Consider the following 20,735-nt stretch of genomic DNA (forward strand, 5'->3'; position numbering starts at 1 on the left):
CCCCTTTAATTCTCTTGGTGAAGTGTTTACAGTGGATCCCTAATGAAAGACACTAATGTAGGGGGTGTCTGCTCAATGTATAAAAATGTAAGAGGTTGATATATAATACCGGTATGTCCAGACTATGCAAATGCACAAGGACCCATGGATTTAAACAGGTGGTGGCACCACTTCTGACCTGAACATTGCTGGGGGAGAACTGGAAGGCATTTTTCATGATGCCCTAACCGGGTGTGAGATACCTAAGTGAAGCCAGGCAGTGACCTCTTTATCTTTATCTTTATTCTGTGCCTGACCGGTACCATGATATGAAGAATGTTACCCTCATTTTCTTTAAAACTCTTTGAACTCGAAGTAAGGGAGATGTTCACTGTCTGACCCAAGTTGAATATATTGAAACAAGAAAGAGTTCAGAGGCTACTCTTCTCCTGCATCTGCAACATTGGTCCTGCAAAGGGCCCTTTTGGTGACCAAGTGTGCCACTGTAAACACTTTGGGATATGCCACAATGGCAGATCAGACATGGGCATAGAGGTGGGGGCAAGACACACAGATCCATTTGCTCAACTGTGCTGGATGACCAGTGAAACATCTTCAAGAAAAATACAGCAAGTCCAGTTGCCTTGATTTGCTTTTTACAGATATACCATGACCTGGATGAATGAGAACCTTCACAGGCATAAGTGCATGAGTGTTCATTATTCTTTCCATTCGATGGACCTGGAGACCCGAGGTCTATGCAAGAGGGACATGTTCACAATCACATGCTCAATCACCTTTTTATAACTATGCCAAGTTTCAAAACAGATTAAGGGGAATTTACTACCACTGGAGCAGACAGTATCTGGAGCAGCTGTGCATGGCAACCAATCTGCTTCTAGATATCATTTTTAAAGCTTAACTGAACAAGCTGAAGATGGAAGATGATTGGTTACAATGCACAGCTGCTCCAGATTCTGTCTGCCCCAGTGTTAGTGAATTATCTTATTATGTCCTAGATTTAACATTACTGGAGAAAAGTATGCTACTAGGTCCCTCTGGTGCTGCCCACATAAAAGCTTGGGTTTTCGGTTGCAAACCCCCTACTGAAGTGAATTGTAAACTAATCTAAATTCTGATACTACCCTTATCAGAGATTAGGTTACAGAATACCTGGGCATTTAGGTATGCATGCAGTCCCAATAACACTATTAGCATAGCTCTATAGACATTATAGTATGGATCCATGTTAGCATGCCCTAATATAGTCTAATACAATCCTACACTTAAGCCAAATTTTTCATACTCCAATCAAGTATATAAAAAATTGAATGACATATATGCGTTTTATGAGTACTTCTTGGGTCAAACGAAGAAGGAAATCCTGTGGAAATGTTTAAATCATTTTTAATAGGCTTGTAGCATGTGTGTTTTAATCAATCATTTTTTTTCCATTCATTCTTAATAAAGTATTGAAATTGATTAAATAAAGACTTAAAGAAACCTTATTGGAAAGCCTTATCAGCAAAGCAATATATCTACTTTAAATTTCTGATATGACTGTCCATTGAATTGAAACAACGGCCATAAATGGTTTCATTGAAATAAAATATTCCCAAATATGTCCAAAATTTCAGTCAAATATTAAAAAAAGATCCAAGTGTGGCACAATTCTAGATTGTTCCCTTTGACATCCTGGCACTTGTAGATGAAGTAGCTTGATAGGATCTAGTAAAGTAGAATTATTTGTACACTGTGCTAAAATAAATGTATCTCATTGCAGATAAAAGCAAAGAAATGCATTTCTACATCACAGATTCCGAGACGTCCACCGGCGAATTTTGGCGAGAGATACCAGGTAGGTGCCATTCTTATAAAACCTTTATGAGATAAGCCAATCGTGTCCCATATTTTTGTTGTTCTAAGCGCTGGAATAAAAGGCACTCGGTGCTGATAGGATACGGTGAAACGAGAAATTTCGAAATAAAAAGAAATAAAAGAAATCACCGCCAAGCTAATAGCAAGCGGATTATTAATTGCCAAAGCAGCATCAAAAGGGATTTCGGAAATATATACAATGAGGCAGCCTGTGAAAAAAAAGAAAAAGAAATCCGTGCCATGACAATAATTGAAATGTTTCCTTGCAAACCTTCCATTTAAAAGGATCACAGCTTATTTTGCTTTTATATCTGTCAGAAAGACATTAAAGGTATTTTATGGCGTCGCTCCCAACATTTATATTATCTCCATGATAATGATCTCTACACAAAATGTATAATACATTTACAAAAATTACATTATACAAATTAAATGAAACCACCTTTTCGCTGATTGCCGAACGTCTCCGAGGGCTTTGGGAAGGACGTGATTAGAAGTTTTGATACTAAGTTGTCTATTGCAGTGTCTTAAGGAGAGGGGTTTTTTTTTCTTCCTTTTTTTTTTTTTTTTTTTTTTTGGGAATGGAGAATCTAATTTTCCATTTATGTAATGCAAACTGCCTTGGCTTTGACTATTCACGGTTAATTGACTGTCAAACGAGGTTGTTATCCCGAGGCAATGTCTGCAAATTTGCCTGTCAAATGAGACAGAGAGAGCAAGCAGCAGAGAAGGAGGCTGAGAGGGGCAGAGGGGAGAGAGAGTGAGAGAGAGAGAGAAGGAAGGATTGGTGATGTTCTGTTCAGGAACAGCAATGGGGGCTCAGAACTCAGGAAATGACTCAGGGTAGATCCAAACTCTACCACTACTGGGGGGTCAGAGGACATGTGCTTAGGTACTTATGAAAGGGTGTAAAATGGCAGGTGAAGCACATTCATTGGCAAGGTGCCACCTATCTGGAAAAGGTCCATAGCATTACCAGGAATGGTGTCATGTCATGTACAGGTGAAACTCGAATAATTAGAATATCGTGCAAAAGTAATTTCAGTAAGTGCTGCAAAAGGGGCCCAAACCAAGTACTGAGTACATATGCATGCTTGTACTTTTCAGAGGTCCGATATTGTTCTATGTACAATCCTTGTTTTATTGATTGCATGTAATAATCTACTTTTTTGAGGTTGTGGATTTGGGGTTCTTGGGGTTTTCATGAGCTGTAAGCCATAATCATCACAATTATGACAAATAAAAAAATAAAAAAAGAGGACTACAGTCATTTTAATGTTGTTAGATATATAGTACATGGGTTAAAGGTATCAGACTAATGGAAATAATCTTATTAGTTTGGGTTAATACTATTCATTGTATTCATTTTAATTAATGTTACAGAATATAGACATATTATCTCATTACATACCCTATATGTGGACACCTGACCATAACACCTGCTATATGGCCATAGAGTATGTGGACATCTGACCATCACACCTGCTGTATGGCCATAGAGTATGTGGACACCTGACCATCACACCTGCTATATGGCCATAGAGTATGTGGACACCTGTTATATGGCCATAGAGTATGTGGACACCTGACCATCACACCTACTATATGGCCATAGAGTATGTGGACACCTGACCATCACACCTGCTATATGGCCATGGAGTATGTGGACACCTGACCATCACACCTGCTGTATGGCCATAGAGTATGTGGACACCTGACCATCACACCTGCTATATGGCCATAGAGTATTGTGGACACTGAATAATCACACCTGTTATATGGCCATAGAGTATGTGGACACCTGACCATCGCACCTACGATATGGCCATAGAGTATTGTGGACACTGAATAATCACACCTTCTGTATGGCCATAGAGCATGTGGACACCTGGCCATCACACCTTCTATATGACCATAGAGTATGTGGACACCTGACCATCACACCTGCTATATGGCCATAGAGTATTGTGGACACTGAATAATCACACCTGTTATATGGCCATAGAGTATGTGGACACCTGACCATCGCACCTACGATATGGCCATAGAGTATTGTGGACACTGAATAATCACACCTTCTGTATGGCCATAGAGCATGTGGACACCTGGCCATCACACCTTCTATATGACCATAGAGTATGTGGACACCTGACCATCACACCTGCTATATGGCCATAGAGTATTGTGGACACTGAATAATCGCACCTGTTATATGGCCATAGAGTATGTGGACACCTGACCATCACACCTGCTTTATGGCCATAGAGTATTGTGGACACTGAATAATCACACCTGTTATATGGCCATAGAGTATTGTGGACACTGAATAATCACACCTGCTATATGGCCAAAGAGTATGAGATAAAAACCCCTCCAAATTATTAAGTGCAAGTGTTTCCAGTGAAGAGTATTGGTAATGCTACAACATACGAAGACATTTTAGACAATTGTGCTCTTCCAACCTTGTGGCAACAGTTTGGGGAAGACCATTTTCTGTTCCAGCTATACTGTGCTCCTGCACACAAACCCAGCTCCATAAAGCCATAGTTTGCTGATTTTGGTGTGGAAGAACTCAAGTGGGTTACACATAGGGCTGACCTCAACCCTGCTGAACACCTTTAGATGAACTGTAATGTCAATAGTGAGCCAGGTCTTCTCATACACCATTATTATCTGACCTCATAAATACTCTTTAGGCTGAATGGGCACAGGTTCCCACAGACAGACTCCAAAGTCTTGTGGAAGCCCTTACCAGAAGAGTGGTAGATGTTAAAGCTGCACAGGAGAGGCCAACTTCATATTAATGACCAAGGTTTTGGACTGGAATGCTCAAAAAGCCCATGTAGGTGTGATGGTCAGGTGTCCACAATCTCCTGGCTGTTTAGAGTATGCAGGCTCTTCTTCCTTTCTCTTGCTAATCTTCTTATCACCCTTCAAGTCTATACAAGGTCTGTTTGACTCTAGTAATGAACTCTCTCTGAGTTTCCAATGAGGGCAAATGCTCATTGGTAGCCAACCACACAGTCTAGACCTTGCATGTGTAAGTGAACAGTTTTTTTATTTTACTTGCAAGAAAGAAAGAACATTTAAGGCCCTTTGCATGGGTGCCTTGAGTTCTGATCAGGAGGAGATCTGTGCACGGATTCCTGCTGTTTGGAATGGAGGTCACCGTTGTGACATCCAAGTCTGTCCAGTTCTTCCCTCCATCAATTATCAGACCCACGTTGGTCTATGGTGAGTCTGATATATAAATGGGCATGTGTCTGTTTACATCAGAATACCCCCGATCCAGCACGATCAGGTTCACCGAAATGGAACTCTGATCCGTTTGTTTTTCCCGACTTGGTCAGAGTCGAGGGATAATCGGATGTAAACTAACGCCCATCCTTTTAGATCCGGCTGCCCATAGACCAACATTAGGCTTCTGATAAGATCCACCTGAAAACTGACAGATGGACCCGATCGGAATGTCCGAGCAAAAGGGCTCAAAGTGTATTTCCACGTTTGCAGTCAATTTTGAACAACAATGTTTGTTATGGGGTTTCCATTCACACATCATACCTAAAATAATTTTATATAGATATTTCTTACCTTTCTGGTTGTTTCTTGTAGCAGGATGACACACTAGAGGTAGCTTCTATTGCTTAGAATAGATAGCAATGATAAGATAAGGGGCAGACTTGAGGAACAGTTTTTTTTTTAAGGTGGTTTCCCCCCGGCTCAATCGTACATATTATCACATCATGGTTAACCAAGGGGCAAATTTATAAGTCATCCTCCCAGCGTATAGCCGAGGAGCATCGGAAATTCCTATGTTACTCAGCGCCATCTAGTGGTGGTGGTGCTGTGCCATTGCCATTTTCCCAGCTATACAAAGGGTGAAAGATTTCTAAATCAGCCCCTTTGTGTGATCATTGTCATAATTTGTCGTAGAAAAGGCTCACCTGTATGCAGATGCTCGGTGAATTTGGTGTGTCTCCGAAAATGTGAAATCCACATCCACAGCAAACCACATCACTATGTGTATGCAGCTGTTGACATTTAAAGAACTCTGGTCTGGTTTTAAAAAGCAGATTATCCAGCAAAGCCATTGATTTAATTAAATGGACTTCTACCTTCCTTCCCTACAACCTTTCCCCGAGACCGCTGAAGATGTGTTTGTGCCGACCCTATTCTCTCCATTCCTCTCTACTCCTCTCCATCCTGTCAACTGCTCTGCGATAGGAAAATCATGATGGGGATAACAAAATCTGCAATAGAAAAATAACGGGAGCCCCTATTGTGTCAAAGGAGCCAAGCTTTGAAACCAAGAAACAGTGGGGAGGCAACATCCTAGTCTATGTAAAACCTAACTGAATGACAGATAGTTTTTAAAGCACTGTTTATCCTAAACAATTCATTATTTTTAATAAATTGCTGTTTACACATATTATTATTCCTTTGTTGCATCTCAGTGCTTCTGCTCTCCTGCAGCCTTTTCACTGTCACTTCATGTCTACATGCATGCAGACCAGATATGTTTGCATAGCATTTCCTGTGTTGCCCCGATGAAGGGACCCTGCGTGGCACCGAAACGTTGGCTATATCATCTTTGTGACATTTCACTTCAATAAATGAGCACAAGGATCAATGCTACTACTGGAGTGCTGGTGATCGTCATCTTCTACATGCATAGAATTTCCGACAGCAAGCTTCCATAAGCCATTTGTATTCTGTGTAGCCATTTGTAGTCTCATTCTGAAGTCCTTGTGACAGGATCACAATGGCCAAAATTCAGTTTGGCCCGAATTTTTCATGTCCAAGAAAAATTTGGCAAACTCAAATTTTGAGTCATATTCAAGTCAACAGGGGATGAATTTTGATGGTCACTTGTGACCCTTTGGGGTCTGTCAGACCAGCTATTTTTACCCAATTGACAGGGCAGTCCCCCACTGAATCTGTCTGTTTTGGGTATAATTTTGTGTTGTAATTTGAGGTATTTAAGATATGAAAAGGGTGTAAACGGAGCACCTTAAAAATTTAAGGAGACAGTAAAATGTAATTTTTAAGGGGTATTTCACCCTTGTGATTTGATGTTTCTTAACATCTTTAAAAAAAAAAAAAAGAGGAAGAAAGCAAAAATACTGTCTCTTTACATTTTTTCAAGTTACCATTTTGAAAAGGGGGTATTTTGGCAAAAAAAAAACCCTAAAACTCAATTAACGATTAATATAAAAAACAAATAAAACAGGAAAGCAATTCCTATCCTCATCGGCGCAAACTGTAGAGTGTGACAGAAAAATATATTCAATATTGTTCTGTATTTTTTTTACTTTCATTTTTGATCTCAAGCATGTGATAAAATAATACATAAAATACAATAATTATCAAGACGAACTACAAAATTACAAATAAATGTATAAATATAATATATATATTTGTGATATTGCCGTTCTTGATAAATATTGTATACAACAATCTAAGAAAAACAGCAATAAATAAAAATACAATACAACCTGTGTAAGCTCAAAATCAGTGAATGCTGTACATTGTCAGTTTTTTAGAGTGTTTACAAAGATAGTGATACATTTTAATGGATAATTAAATGAAAATGAACCTTGACAGCGATAGCTTTGTGAACACCAAGGGCATATATTGGACACATTTACAAAATTATTGGGCACATTTACAAAAACAAAAGGGCCCTGATCTTCAAATACTTGCACTTTATTAGCTACCAAGTATAATATTTTTTATATTAGACATGAAAAATATTATTCTTGGCAGGTATTTAACTTTACTTGCTGGAGTAAAAAAAAAAAAAAAATATCAATGCAAAGATGTAATTTGAAGCAGTGGTGTTTTGAACACATTGGCAACAGCGTTCCTGCTACTTGCGCTTCTTGACATTAGTGCCTTTTTATTTCTGGGCTTACTCACTACTTCTCATTCCATAAGGATTTTATCAGCAGTTGTTGACCATTACTGAATGATTACTGAATGTTTTTTTAAGTAACATATTGTTGATAAGAATAGCAAAATATTATGGAATACGGATGTATTTTTTTGTAGTTTCTTGTTTTTTTTTTATTCCAATGGGCAAATGGATTTTAGCCATCACATCATCTGATGGCTAAAATCCCTTTGCCCATTGGAATAAATAAATAAAAAAACCGTTAGTACCTCCCCTTGTGTTAAAATTCTTCAAAGAACAATACAACAATGCTTTCATCGATTCCATATTGCATGCTGCAGGTTTCTAAAAACATAAAAACAATAATTAAAGGCAACAAAATTCCAAAAGGGACTTGAGAGTGGGATATCTGCCCCATAAAGCGTTTAATTAACTTTTGCATCATCTTCTCAGTGGGTCACCGGCAAGCGGGTGCCTCACCGATCCTTCTCCGTCTATATTTTAATAACTTGTTGAAATGTTGGCATTAAAGACAGAATGAAGCAAATAAAACTACAGCATAAAAAACACCGGCTCTCCATCGCACACACCACATATGCCGATATCTTTGTTACGGCCATCAGTAAACAAGCAAAACAACACCAAGACAAAAAAGAGTGGTTAATCCATCGAGCGGGGGGGGATGACACCTAACGCCTGCCTTTGGCTACGTATCTTACTGAATGGGCCCTTAAACGGAAATTTATGTAGTCACTTCACTAACCATGAAACCGTTTTAATCTTGAAAAAGGCAATTACTCCACGGCCATAAAATCGGACTAGGGAGGGGAGACAACGTAAATGATGGAATTCCAAGTCAACAAAGTCATTAAATGACTGTTTTCCTCTGTTTTTTTTTCTCTCTAGCAGAAGCCAGCCAAGAAAATGGCACATCCCAGCCCCTGAAGAAGGACGTTGGAAGTATGGGAAAAGGTAATAGGCAGGTTTGGGCTAGCAATGTGACAGTTCTGTTTTTTTGGGGTATCAGGGCTGATGGACAAGGAGACAGTTTCAAGCTAAAGGTTGTGGTCATAGATTACTGAGGGCCATGTGCAAAGAGTTTTATTTATTTTCATGCAATGTACATGGCAATATTAAGAGCAGGGTCCATTAGCTGTATCTTTACAATGAGCTGCTGGAGCCTGCTCCTAGTCCTGAGATTTGAATGTCTTTAATTTATAACCAAAGCAAGCCCACAATCCATCCAAATTCTTACCAGAAATGTTAGTCTTACCAGATAGAACCTCCAAAATGAGTTGGCTTGTCCTTTTGAAGTTTGATGAGGAAATAAATTCTTCATGCTCTCTAAACATTTGGTCTGACACGTTTCCTTTTCCTGTACACTAAATATAAACAGACAACACAAGAAGATGGATTTGCCGTAGCTGACTTGCTTTCTAAGCTGCATCGTCCAATGTTTGAGGAACAAGCACTATCATTTCAGGTGTCATGTGGCACCGGAGCAGAGGCATGCCTAAATGGGGTTTGTCTTTCTACAGTAGTGAGCCTTGAGACTTGTACCTTGTAAAACATTTCAGCAATGGCAGCTCTTATATCTCTTTCCAGACACGTTCCTTTTAAGGTTCTCACACATTGTAGGCTAGAGGAATCATCTCCAGGAGGCACCTGGAGATGCTTCCTCCAGCCTACAATGTGTGCAATCTCTATAGGTCTCTACAGAGATTGCACACATTGTAGACTGGAGGAGGCATCTCTAGGTGCCTAAACATATCTTCATCTTTCTTTAAAATACCCCTTCACCCCAACCCCAGAGCCCCTAAACCTGATATCCTTTAAAATGCTGGCCCTGAAATAAGTTAGTGCTTGGCTCTACTTTCTCCCAAGTTATTTTATTTTAAACAGAAATATTTCTAGCCTGTAAACCAAGTGGAACCACCACATTAAAAAAATATTACTTATGAATCCATTATAATAGGTCAACAGATGTACCCACACTACCAAGATGGACCATTAAATGCAAATCATAGAAGCCTTTCATAGGCAAAGAGACGTGGAAAGGAGTGATACAAGGTCAGACTTACATCCTAGACCCAGCCTATTCCACAATAGTTCCCATCCTCTTTCTCCCTTAAAGGTTGAACACATTAGAGTCCATTATTTGCCCTTCATTATTCGTGACGCAGGCCTTTTAAATACTTACATTAACTCCTTCATTGCCCCAGGGTCCGAAGCCATCCGTCAGCAGAGCACGGCTTACCACAGGCTAGCCCCCCCAGCCGAAAGGGTTAGTGGCTACGTTAGGCAGGCAACTGGCTTTTGAACCATATTTTACGCTTGACAAGCAACATATGAATAATATATAGTACTTGGGTGGATATAATTGAGATTAATGCATGCATATCAATCAATACATGACACGGGTAATATAATACTTTAAAATAATATATTGCATTGATTTATATTCATGGATTTATGCGTCAGTTCTGTGCCAGGACCCATGAAAGGGTTTTTAAGCCGATAAAATATTTTGTCTTCTGATAATAAATGGGAGCATTTAATAGCCCTGTACTGGGGGTGGGGTGCGAGGACTTCCTAATGACGGCTCTTTTGTTTTCGCTTTCTTTCCAGAAGAACTCCAGAAAGTTTTGTTTGAACAGATAGATCTAAGAAGAAGGTTGGAGCAAGAATTCCAAGTACTGAAAGCCAGCCCATCTTTCCCTGTTTTCAGTAAGGAGAATTACATTCTATATTCTGGGGGGGGGGGCATTGTATTCTGGTATCTTTAGTATGGAGTTAATACCTGCAATGACAGTATTCAGAATATACATTTCCTTTGTTTATTTCACATACCTGTTTTTCTTGTTTTCTCTACATTTGCATGCAAACCAAGCTGTCCAGCATAAGTGGCAGTTACAGGGGTTGAGATATACCATATAGCATTGCCGGGGGTGCTTACAAAAGTCAGCTTTTATTCACACGGCTTAAACCCTTTTTTACTCTGGCTGTAGCAGCCCAGAATTTTCTGGGCTTTAATTTGTATGTTTCCTACTTAAAGTCTATTTTAATTGCACATCCTTCTAAGACTACCCTGTCCACAGGATGACAGCGCTGCTGTGTGATCGCACTGCAGATCAAGCTGCGTTGTCACCCTGTTAAAGCGGAAGTGAACCACTTTGACATTTTATGATTTTCGCCCCAAATGTGCCAGTATGCATGGCATGCTTGCACACTTTATTTATTTTTGGTATTTCTATAGCGACAACAAATTGCACAGCACTTTACGTAGTACACATTCAAAGTAGACATGTCAGCTGCGTAAAAATTCGGTTCAGATATTTCATTATTTCGAGATTCAGATCCGAAATTCAATTCGGTTCGGGTTTCGGAGGAAATCCGAATTTTCGGATTTTGGATGAGATTACGAATATTCGTTGTGAATACCATAAGAAAACCATATACAGATATTAATACTAAAGCCGAATGGCATTCGGGATCCGAATTTCCGATTTGCATTTGGGAGCTCCCGAATGCCATTTGGGTCTGGGAGTACTGTATTTTTCTGTGTATAAGACTATACTTTTTCTTAAAAATATTTACCTAAAAATGGAGGGGCGTCTGACACACGGGGGGCCGAGAGAAGAACCGCAGTTGTGAAACTGCAGATACCTCTGCAAACTAGCCTCACGTGTGAAACTTCCGATAGCAGAGACAAGCAGGCTTCCTCCAATCAAGAGCCTTATGTACCCGATGTCAGCTGATGCTGCGGAGAGCGTGTAGCCAGTGCCCAGATGCAACAGGGAGCCCATAAAAATGTCAGAAAACAAAACAGATAGCGTTAAATACCGGTACCAGTAAGCAGCTGTCTTACTCTGCAAAATTTAAACTGGATGTAATCAGTTATGCAAAAGAGCATGTAAAATATTAATTTCTGAATTTTGGGTAAGAAAAGTTGGGGGCGTCCTATACATGGGGGCGTCTTATAGACGGAAAAATACGGTAATATACATATATTACTAAAGCTGAGGCTCCCAGATCTGAATGGCATTTGGGAGAGACCGAATGCAATTTGGAAATTCGGATGCCGAATGCCATTTGGGTCTGGGAGCCTCAGCTTTAGTATTACATGTATATACTGTATATGGCCCCCATGTTGCCGTTATGAAAATTCGTGTTCAGACCCATTCGGATGCATTAAACCGAAAAACACATCAGATTGGCCAGAAAAGTCACATGTTCCATTCAGCTTTGTTTTTGAACTAAATTCGGACAGGATCCGAAATTTGGTAAGGGAAATTCGCATTCGGACACATTTGAATGCATTGGGATTCAGAAACTCGGATGTGTCCGGAATCCGAATTTTGGAAAATACGTCCGAATTTTGATTCGGAACGAAGCGACTCGCACATGTCTAATTCACAATTCATCAGTCCCTGCCCTCAAGGAGCTTACAATCTAAGGTCCCTATCTCACATGTACACTGGGCCAATATAGATAGGAGCCAATTAACCTTCCAGCGTGTCTTTGGAGTGCGGGAGGAAACACACCCAAGAACAGGGAGAACAGGCAAACTCCTTGCAGATAATGTCGTGACCGGGATTTGAAATGGGGACCCCCAGTGCTGCAAGCCAGAAATGCTAACCACTAAGCCACTGTGCTGCCCGCTGCCTACTTTAAAAGTGTGCCCTTCTCCAGCACAGCCAGGTTTTTTGGAAGTCCTCTTCGGCCATTGGGTGACCATTGATGATGTAATTCCTGGGCCTGTGGCCAGGAGTTACATCCTCCCCAGTACCCGGCCCATTAACAGCACCTTAGAGAAGTCTTGAATGGGCTGATTGTGTACACTGTATGGCACATGCACCTTACAGTGACTTGTCTCTTGTCTCTTCTGCCAAAAATCCCAACCTCACTGAAATGTTTTATTATTTTCAGTTTTATAGCTGTTTTATTGTTATTGATAGATAATACAGTAAACTCCCCATTATCCGGCATTCAAGCAATCGGCACTCTCAAGCAACCAGCAGAAAAAAAAAAAAAAATTGAGAACATAATATGTTGATTTTTGACGATTTTGTTTTTTTTTGCCAGTGGCTTAATGCGCACTCTCTCAGGTCTGCGCCTCTACTCAGTTGGCGGGGTTTCAATAGCCAGCCTGCTATTGGCTATTGCAATTTGAACTAGCCAATAGCAGTCTGGCTATTGACCTCAGCTGCTTACATTCACCTGTCACCTGAGGTACCTCGTAGGGAATTGGTGGGGGTTGTTGCTTTATAGTTACTATTAACTCTCAAGCAACCAGAAACTACAGTTATCCGGCACCTACCGAAGAGGGTAAATCTGCCAAAGATAACACATGTTCTGGTTACAACTGTCTAAGAGGGGACTTGCTCTCAATTCCTGTTGCGTCCCCAGGACAGGAAGTGGAGAGATCTTCCCACCAGGACATGGACAGCAACAACAAAAAATCATTCCCTACTCCAGGGGTAGGCAACCTGAGGGGATATAGTGGAGCATGCGAGGAGAGACAGCCAGGAGAATAAGCAAGAAGAGACAGCCAGTGGAGGGAGTAAGGAAACCGGCTATAGAGCACTACAAATCCCAGCAATACGTTATACAGCAATACAAAATTATATGATGCTACATACTCTGTTATTCTGCGGTGGAGCCCTGATGTCTCCAGGGTCTCAGGTGGCTTGTGTGGGCTCTTACCAGGGCTGTGTGGGCTCTCATGTGGACATTGTGGGCTCTCAAGGTGGGCTGTGCAGGCTTCAGACAGATGCGGCTGCCTGGGGTCCTGCGCTTGCTTGCTTGGCAGCCGCATCTGTCAAAAGATTTTAAGTGCCGGAATTGGCACTCAGTATCTTGTGTCCGGGTGTCAGCTGGCCTGAAACCCGGACACAGGACCCAAAAACCGGACTGTACGGGTAAATCCCGGACAGGTGGTAACCCTAGCATGCGCGCCGCCATCTTGGAGTCTATCTAGGTATACACCAAGATGGCGGCACCCCCATGTTCGAGTGCCGCCATCAGGGTGTACACCAAGATATACTGCAAGATGGTGGTGCACATGCGCAGAACACGCCCGCGGCCGCTATGGCCACCGCTCGTTCAGGGTGTGACGTCACTGTCATGTGACATCATACAATCCGCCTCCAAGATAGCAGTGAGCATGCCTAGAACACGCTGGCGGCCAATATGACCCACTGCGTGTTCTGAAAACGAATTTATGTATGCCCGAGTATAGTTTTCGTATATTCGGCCATATAATAGATTCGTTAGTTTGGATTCGGACGAACCGCCGAATCAACTGAATTTCAACTGTTCTTCATGGCTACCTTGTATCAGCACACAAAGAGTTACATCTTCGCGGGGAATCTATATCAGTTATCTGAAAGCCATTCCCATCAGGACCTATATCTTATTTATAAGCGCGTCCCGCGAGTGCTTTCCCAGAGCTTCCTCACTTTAGAGAAGTCGGCGCACGTTTGGACGCTTCCTGCTTTTGTCTTAACTCCCAGCGAGCTCGGTTAAAACCCTGATGGAGGACGGCTGTTTAATGTGCGAGCTGTAGCCGCTGAGCTTTTAGCTCTCCTCCCGGGGTCCATTATGGCCGGGCCCCTCTGCGCACGCCCTGACAATCCCTCTTAGTTCTTTGCCGGAGCATTTGCTCTTTCAGCCGTCCATCGGTCATTCCGCCATATACAGAGAAGGGGAATTTATTAAAAGTGGAGCAGCTGTGCATGGCAACCAGCTTTTCTCTTCAGTTTGTGCAGAATCTGCCCACAGTCAGGAAGAAAAAGTCAAATGCATTCACCAGTGAACAAGAGTAATTTCTTAAATTAGAAGTAAAGCCTGTTGGGTGAGGGGAGGGCTCTTGCCATAATGTGCACATCATGGCAAGAGCCCGCACTCACCTACGAGAGTGCGCTGACCGATCCAGGCTCTTACTACTCCATCCCCGGGCACCATCTTCTGCCGTCAGGATCCCCTGTCTTTCCTTTTCTCCATGAGGCAGCTACTAATGATGTATGTTCATGAGTTATATCGTCCTCGCCAGCCGATTCCATTCCAGCAATGAGAGGAGAGTAGACATGTCCATGCACCATATAGTGTACACAGAGAATAAAAAATTGAAAGTTTGCCCAAAATGTCTACCTCCTGGCAATGTTTTATTGTAGCAGTTTAGTTCCACTTTAATTCCAATATTTGCGTCGCTGTCACAATTCGTCACAAAGTAGTCAGTACGGGATCAAATACCGGCAGCATCATTTCCCTTCGTCCTTGGTAAATCCCGGTATTGTCAGCATTATTATTTTCAGCTTAGAGATGGTTTTCTTACAGCAAATCCGGGCTTTGTAGTAAGATGCAATATAATGGCAGATTGTACAGGAATTGTCCTCTGACGCTGCAGACGCACGCACAGGGCCAGTAAGAACCAGCAAGAGATAGTGGCGTTGGGCGGGGGTATAAAAAATAAATCATAAATCATAATATAAATAATAATATAAATCATAATAATGATATAAATAGTAGTGGTGCATGTTAATTTGTTAATTTGGTGGTGCACCAGATTCGAGCAGCATCCTAACGCTGCACTATAATAATGACTGATGAAGTCTGATTGGTTACCTATGGGAGACATGGCCTTATGGGGGACAAAGCCTTATCGGGTACAAAGCCTTATAGGGGACATGGCCTTATGGCGGACATACCCTTATGGGGGACAAGGCCTTATAGGGGACATTGCCTTATGGGGGACAAGGCCTTACGGGGGACAAGGTTTTATGTGGGGCAAGGTCTTATGGGGACAAGGCTTTATGGGGGACAAGACTATATTGTGACAAGGCTTTATGGGGACAAGGCCTTATGAGGGACATGGCTTTATAGGGGACAAGGCCTTATGGGGGACATGGTCTTATGGGGGACATGGTCTTATGGGGGATAAGGCCTTATGGGGGACATGGCCTTATCGGGGACAAGGCCTTATTCAGCACAAGGCTTTATGGGGGACATGGTCTTATGTGAACAAAGCCTTATGGGGGACAAGGCTTTATGCCCTAAAAATAACTGTTTTGGGAGACATTAAATTGGTGGGTCACATTCCTCTTTAATAACTTCCAGTTGCTGGTAGCAACCACCAATGTTTCTAATGCGGGTAAATAAAAATAGGGAAAACTGGTTGCTACAGGCAACTACTCAGTTTTGGTTGGCACTCTTGCACTGGCAGCATTGGTGTCCTTGGGCATAATTAGCATGGAGTTTGTATATAGTTCCGATGTCTGTGTGGGACATCTCCAGAGAATCTGGTAGGCCAATTGACCAAAAAGGCCCTGGTGCAAAGGGTGGGCAACACCAGCCCTCCAGTGGTACTTCAATATCCCCCTGGCCCTAATGGAATAAAGTTGTATGTGGACAATTTTATTTGGTGTGGCACTTCAATTCGTACATCGCTGGTGTACAGTCTACTACAGGGCTGGGCAACTCCGGCAACTCCTGTACAGGATGTGATCTGTATGGCAGTCATTGGGGTCCCTATAGAGCAGTGGCGGGGAACCCTGTCCTCCAGCTGTGCTTTAACTACAAATCCCAATATGCCTCTGCCTCTGGGAGTCATGCCTGTTTCTGCCAGTCTTGCAATGCCTCATGGGACTTGTAGTTCCACAACAGATGGAGGGCCAGAGTTGCCCAATCCTGGTCTAATGGGTATGTGTGCGTTTGTCAATGTGAAGGGGACATTTAGGGAGGAGGACTGATGAGCATTGGACGGGGACCGTAGAGCATTGTGTATAATATGTTGGAATTATATAAATATATATCAATGAAAATAATAATTTCATATTATTTATGTTTACATTTGTTTTTTATTCTTCTTCTAGACAACTTCCATGATCAGATGAAGCGGGAGTTGGCGTACAGAGAAGAGATGGTTCAGCAGTTACAAATTGTAAGTCTTACACAACTTGTACAAGTCTTTCCTGTAGATCGGGGTAGTCAAATTCCAGTCCTCCATCTGTGGCCAGACTACAAATCCCATGATGCCTCTGCCTCTGGGAGTCATGCCTGTGGTTGTCAGTGTCTTGCAATGCCTCATGGGACTTGTAGTTCCACAGCAGCTGGAGGGCTAGAGTTGCCTACCCCTGCTTTAAATATATATTGTATATTGAAAACATGTTATTCCTTTTTTCATATCCACACTGAAGATATATGAGAGTCTGTGTAATGTTGGCAAGTGATAGAAATACAGATGAGAGCAACAGGCACCAAAGCATCCACTCCCAAGGCGAATTCCACCCTTCATACCATGCTCCATGGTTTACCCATATTTAGAGATCACTGAACATGGTGCCATTCCGCAGACAATACCCCCCTCCCCCCCGTCTCCCCCATCCCACCCACCGACTGCGGCATATTTTTTAATTTGCCCACACAACCATGTCATTGCTTCACAGATCCATTTACAGGACCACAAGCCCCATTTGCCACCGCAGCAGAGGCACTCGTATTTCTCAATGAAGTAAAAGTGCGCTGACATCACAGCACTTGTAGTCCATCGATAACTTCCTCCAGCTCCATGACCAACACACAGACCCGGGGGGTGGTGGCACAGTCTGCAGGAGTCTGCACTCTGCACCCGCAGTCCACTGAGTGCAGTTGCAATACTCTGCAGGCTTCAATGTAAAAACATTAATAAATGCATATCTGTAAAAAATAAGTCAAGGCAACTGGACTTGCTGTATTTTTTTACAGCAAGTCCAGTTGCCTTGACTTATTTTTTACAGATATACCATGACCTGTATGAATGAGAACCTTCACAGACATTAATGAATGCGCTTTTTTTTTTCATTTTGCAATATGGAAGCATTTATTCATTGTTCTTGCAAATAGTGGAATATGCCTTCGAATTAGCTTTCAGACTGACAATCACTGCCAAAGTATACTGGTTGAGTCCCATGTGTAGTTCAGGCTTGAGCCACTAGGTGGCAGTTTGGGATTGAAGGTTTAAAAAGGTGATAAAATGCCATTAGATAGATAATAGAAAAATTGAGTTTCCAGGATAATAGTCTCATACAGCGTTATAGAATATACATTGAAACTCCCCTATAGACTACTAGGTGGCAGTTTGGGATTGAATGTTTGAAAGGTGATGAAAGATCATTAGACAGATAATAGAAAAAGTGACTTTCTCAAGTGTTGGTCTCACATATCCTGAAAGAATGTACATTGAAATTCACATATAGACCACTAGGTGGCATTGTACAGCAAATACCCCAAAAGATATTAAAATATAGGCGCCATGTATGAACCTTTAAGTATGTCTAAAGCCCAAACTTTTGTTCTAGTTTTGGATAGGGAAGTAGGGAATGGTCACCTTTTTGCCCTACTGGAGAGGTCTCGGTTCACTTCCTGTCCTAAGACACAACAGGAAAAGGACACCATGCAACTTGAGAGAAATTTTTTTTAAAAAGTCCCCGACCACTGGAGATTTCCCCTCATTTCCTGCTCCAGTGACAACTGTAGCATTTTTGATTCCCCATAACATTCTGTACTGGTGACAATGCTCAACTGGACAAATAGAGCAGATCTATCCCTATTTGAGACAGAGACAGCATTAAAAACTTCCACTGGAGTCACCCTGGTGCTTTCAGCTCCATTCACATATAGTGTTTGCGTTTCACGCATGGTTTTCCACGCCGGAATATTTTTAATCCGCACAGATGTCGCTCGTTTGCGGCTATTAAATAGCCACGAACGTGCAGAATCCGCTGGATTATCGCGCTTGTACTATTTCGGGGGGGCGTGCAGTATGAAACCGCCCGCAATAGTCTGAACGATGCACATTAAAGCGCATTGTATTCTCTGTTTAGAGCGGCTGCGCGCGTATCAGGTGTACGGACAGCCGCTCAGGTGTGAATGGAGCCTTCAGGTATGTTGGCGCATGGGACCTCTTCCCATGATGATATGCTCAGGGTCCAATTGCCAGGCCAGAAAATGTCACATGAGAGAGGGCAAGATGTCATCAACCCTGTGTAACCTCAACGCAATCTGATGCACAGGGTGAGGACTGTGGAGGGACAGAGTGGGGGGAGCATGGTGAATGTAAGTATACATGGGTCAGGAGTGATCTTTACAGAGACTCTCCCCTGAATGGACACAGATACAGAACCCTATTAATATGATCTAGTACTGCCTTATAATGGCTTGCCTTATTTGACCCAAAAGCTAATCAAATATTTGAAATAAAAAAAAATATGATCTATATTCAGATACAATAAGAAGAGAACATACAAGGAGGATAATTCTGGTCCGGTTGATGATATTGCATTAATAACCCCGTTTCTTATTGAGAACACTTTGATACATAATGACAATTCTCTAAAGCCAGCAGCGCCATCTAGTGTCATCAATGTCTTCACAAGATTAAGAAGAAAGGGAATGATTTACTAGGGCATTGGTACTGTAGACAACCTCAGCACCCCAGCTGTTGTTGAACTACAAGACCCATGATGCACTGCAAGACTCCGACAGCCACAGGCATCACTCCCAGAGGCAAAGGCATGATGGAATTTGTAGTTTGCCCTCAGTTGGAGTGCTAAGGTTGCCTACCCCTGTACTAAGGCATGTTCGCACCATACATGTGCTTTGGTGTACATAAAAAAGCAGCTTAACAGATGTGCCGTGAACACGCACTAAAGCAGTAGTAGAGCCTGTTCACTTTGCATGTTACTAAATTAGATGAAGCTGTATTCACTTTGGATAACCAATCGTGTACTAGCAAAATCCTGTTTTGTTGTTTGTAGCGAGCATATCACTTTGGGCATTCAAAGTAAACCGAGATTCACCTTATTTACTGATAATCATTTTGCTAGGTGAACACTTTCTACCTCTGTATTAAAAACCAAAATTCCCCAATGCCAGGTTACATTTTTCTATTCTTATAGACTTCCTTCTCCTCTTCTGGAGGGTGTTGGGTGGTCCTTCCTGCTGAGCTGTCAACACAGTAATGTAATAAAACTGGCACATGATGCTCCTCCAAAGAAAATTGTATTCCACCTGTACTGTATCTGTACAAAAAACAACTACTGATGCGTTTCTGCCTTACTCGGCCTTAGTCATAGCTAAGACTAAGGCCGAGTAAGGCAGAAACGTGTCAGCATTTGTTTTTTGTACAGATACATGTGGAATAAAATTTGATTACTTTTGGAAGAGCATCATGTGTCGGTTTTGCAATTTTTGAGACAATTACTCCAGAAGAGGGTTATCCGTGCACAGAATGTGGATTACAAGGATGCATGGCAGGGGTGAGCTGTGCGTTTTGTGTTTACAGTAATATAATAGTCTGAGCCCAGGTTGCCATGATTCCATCCCCACACCCCTGGGGGCGTGTCCATGGCAGCCTGGGCTGAGAAGAAGTGGGTTGAATGACGCTGGCCATCATTCTACCTAGAAGACTGACGACATTTATCAAAGCTGCTTTTTTTTTCTTCTTTGAATGGGCTTCCGAGTTCTGCTTGAATCTCTTATGGCTAGTAGAACAGAATTAATTGTAGTGATGTTGTGCATTGCTTCAGTGATGCCAGTGCATGCATAGTAAGTCTTTGTGTTTTTGCTTTCAGATCCCTTATGCAGCCAGCTTAATAAGGAAAGAAAAACTCGGCACTCACCTGAGCAAAAGTTAAAAGGTATGTGCGGTTTGGTTCTTTGGTTTTTCGAGTTTCTATGCTTAAGGGTTATATGGTATAAAGAATGTTATCCATAACACCTCTATTCTAAACTTAAATCCCAACTCTACCCAAAACATTTGTTCTGGACACAGCAGGAAAGAACCCCTGCCAGATTGTTATTATGGTCTGTATACCCATTCAGGATCTTTATTGTGGTCTATATGCCCACTGGTGATTTATATTGGGGTCTGGATCACCATTGACGATTTTTATTATGGTCTCTATGCCCATTGTGTAATCTTATTAAGATCCGTATCCCCATTCAG

The 20,735-nt window shown here is 41.9% G+C and overlaps 1 protein-coding gene across 1 annotated transcript in view; it reads left to right on the top strand.

Moving 5' to 3' along the window:
• The window catches only part of SKOR2 (SKI family transcriptional corepressor 2), a 28,828-nt gene extending 8,404 nt beyond the window's left edge, over positions 1 to 20,424 (top strand). The window contains exons 3-7 of the mRNA XM_018561012.1: positions 1,763 to 1,837; positions 8,657 to 8,722; positions 10,379 to 10,477; positions 16,624 to 16,691; positions 20,362 to 20,424. Coding sequence (XP_018416514.1) covers positions 1,763 to 1,837; positions 8,657 to 8,722; positions 10,379 to 10,477; positions 16,624 to 16,691; positions 20,362 to 20,424 — 371 coding nt within the window. The remainder of the gene's footprint in view (positions 1 to 1,762; positions 1,838 to 8,656; positions 8,723 to 10,378; positions 10,478 to 16,623; positions 16,692 to 20,361) is intronic.
• Positions 20,425 to 20,735: the final 311 nt, after the last annotated feature.

The sequence above is a fragment of the Nanorana parkeri genome, unplaced genomic scaffold (assembly GCF_000935625.1).
Source record: "Nanorana parkeri isolate BGI_ZX_2015 unplaced genomic scaffold, ASM93562v1 scaffold492, whole genome shotgun sequence".
NCBI classification, from domain to species: domain Eukaryota; kingdom Metazoa; phylum Chordata; class Amphibia; order Anura; family Dicroglossidae; genus Nanorana; species Nanorana parkeri.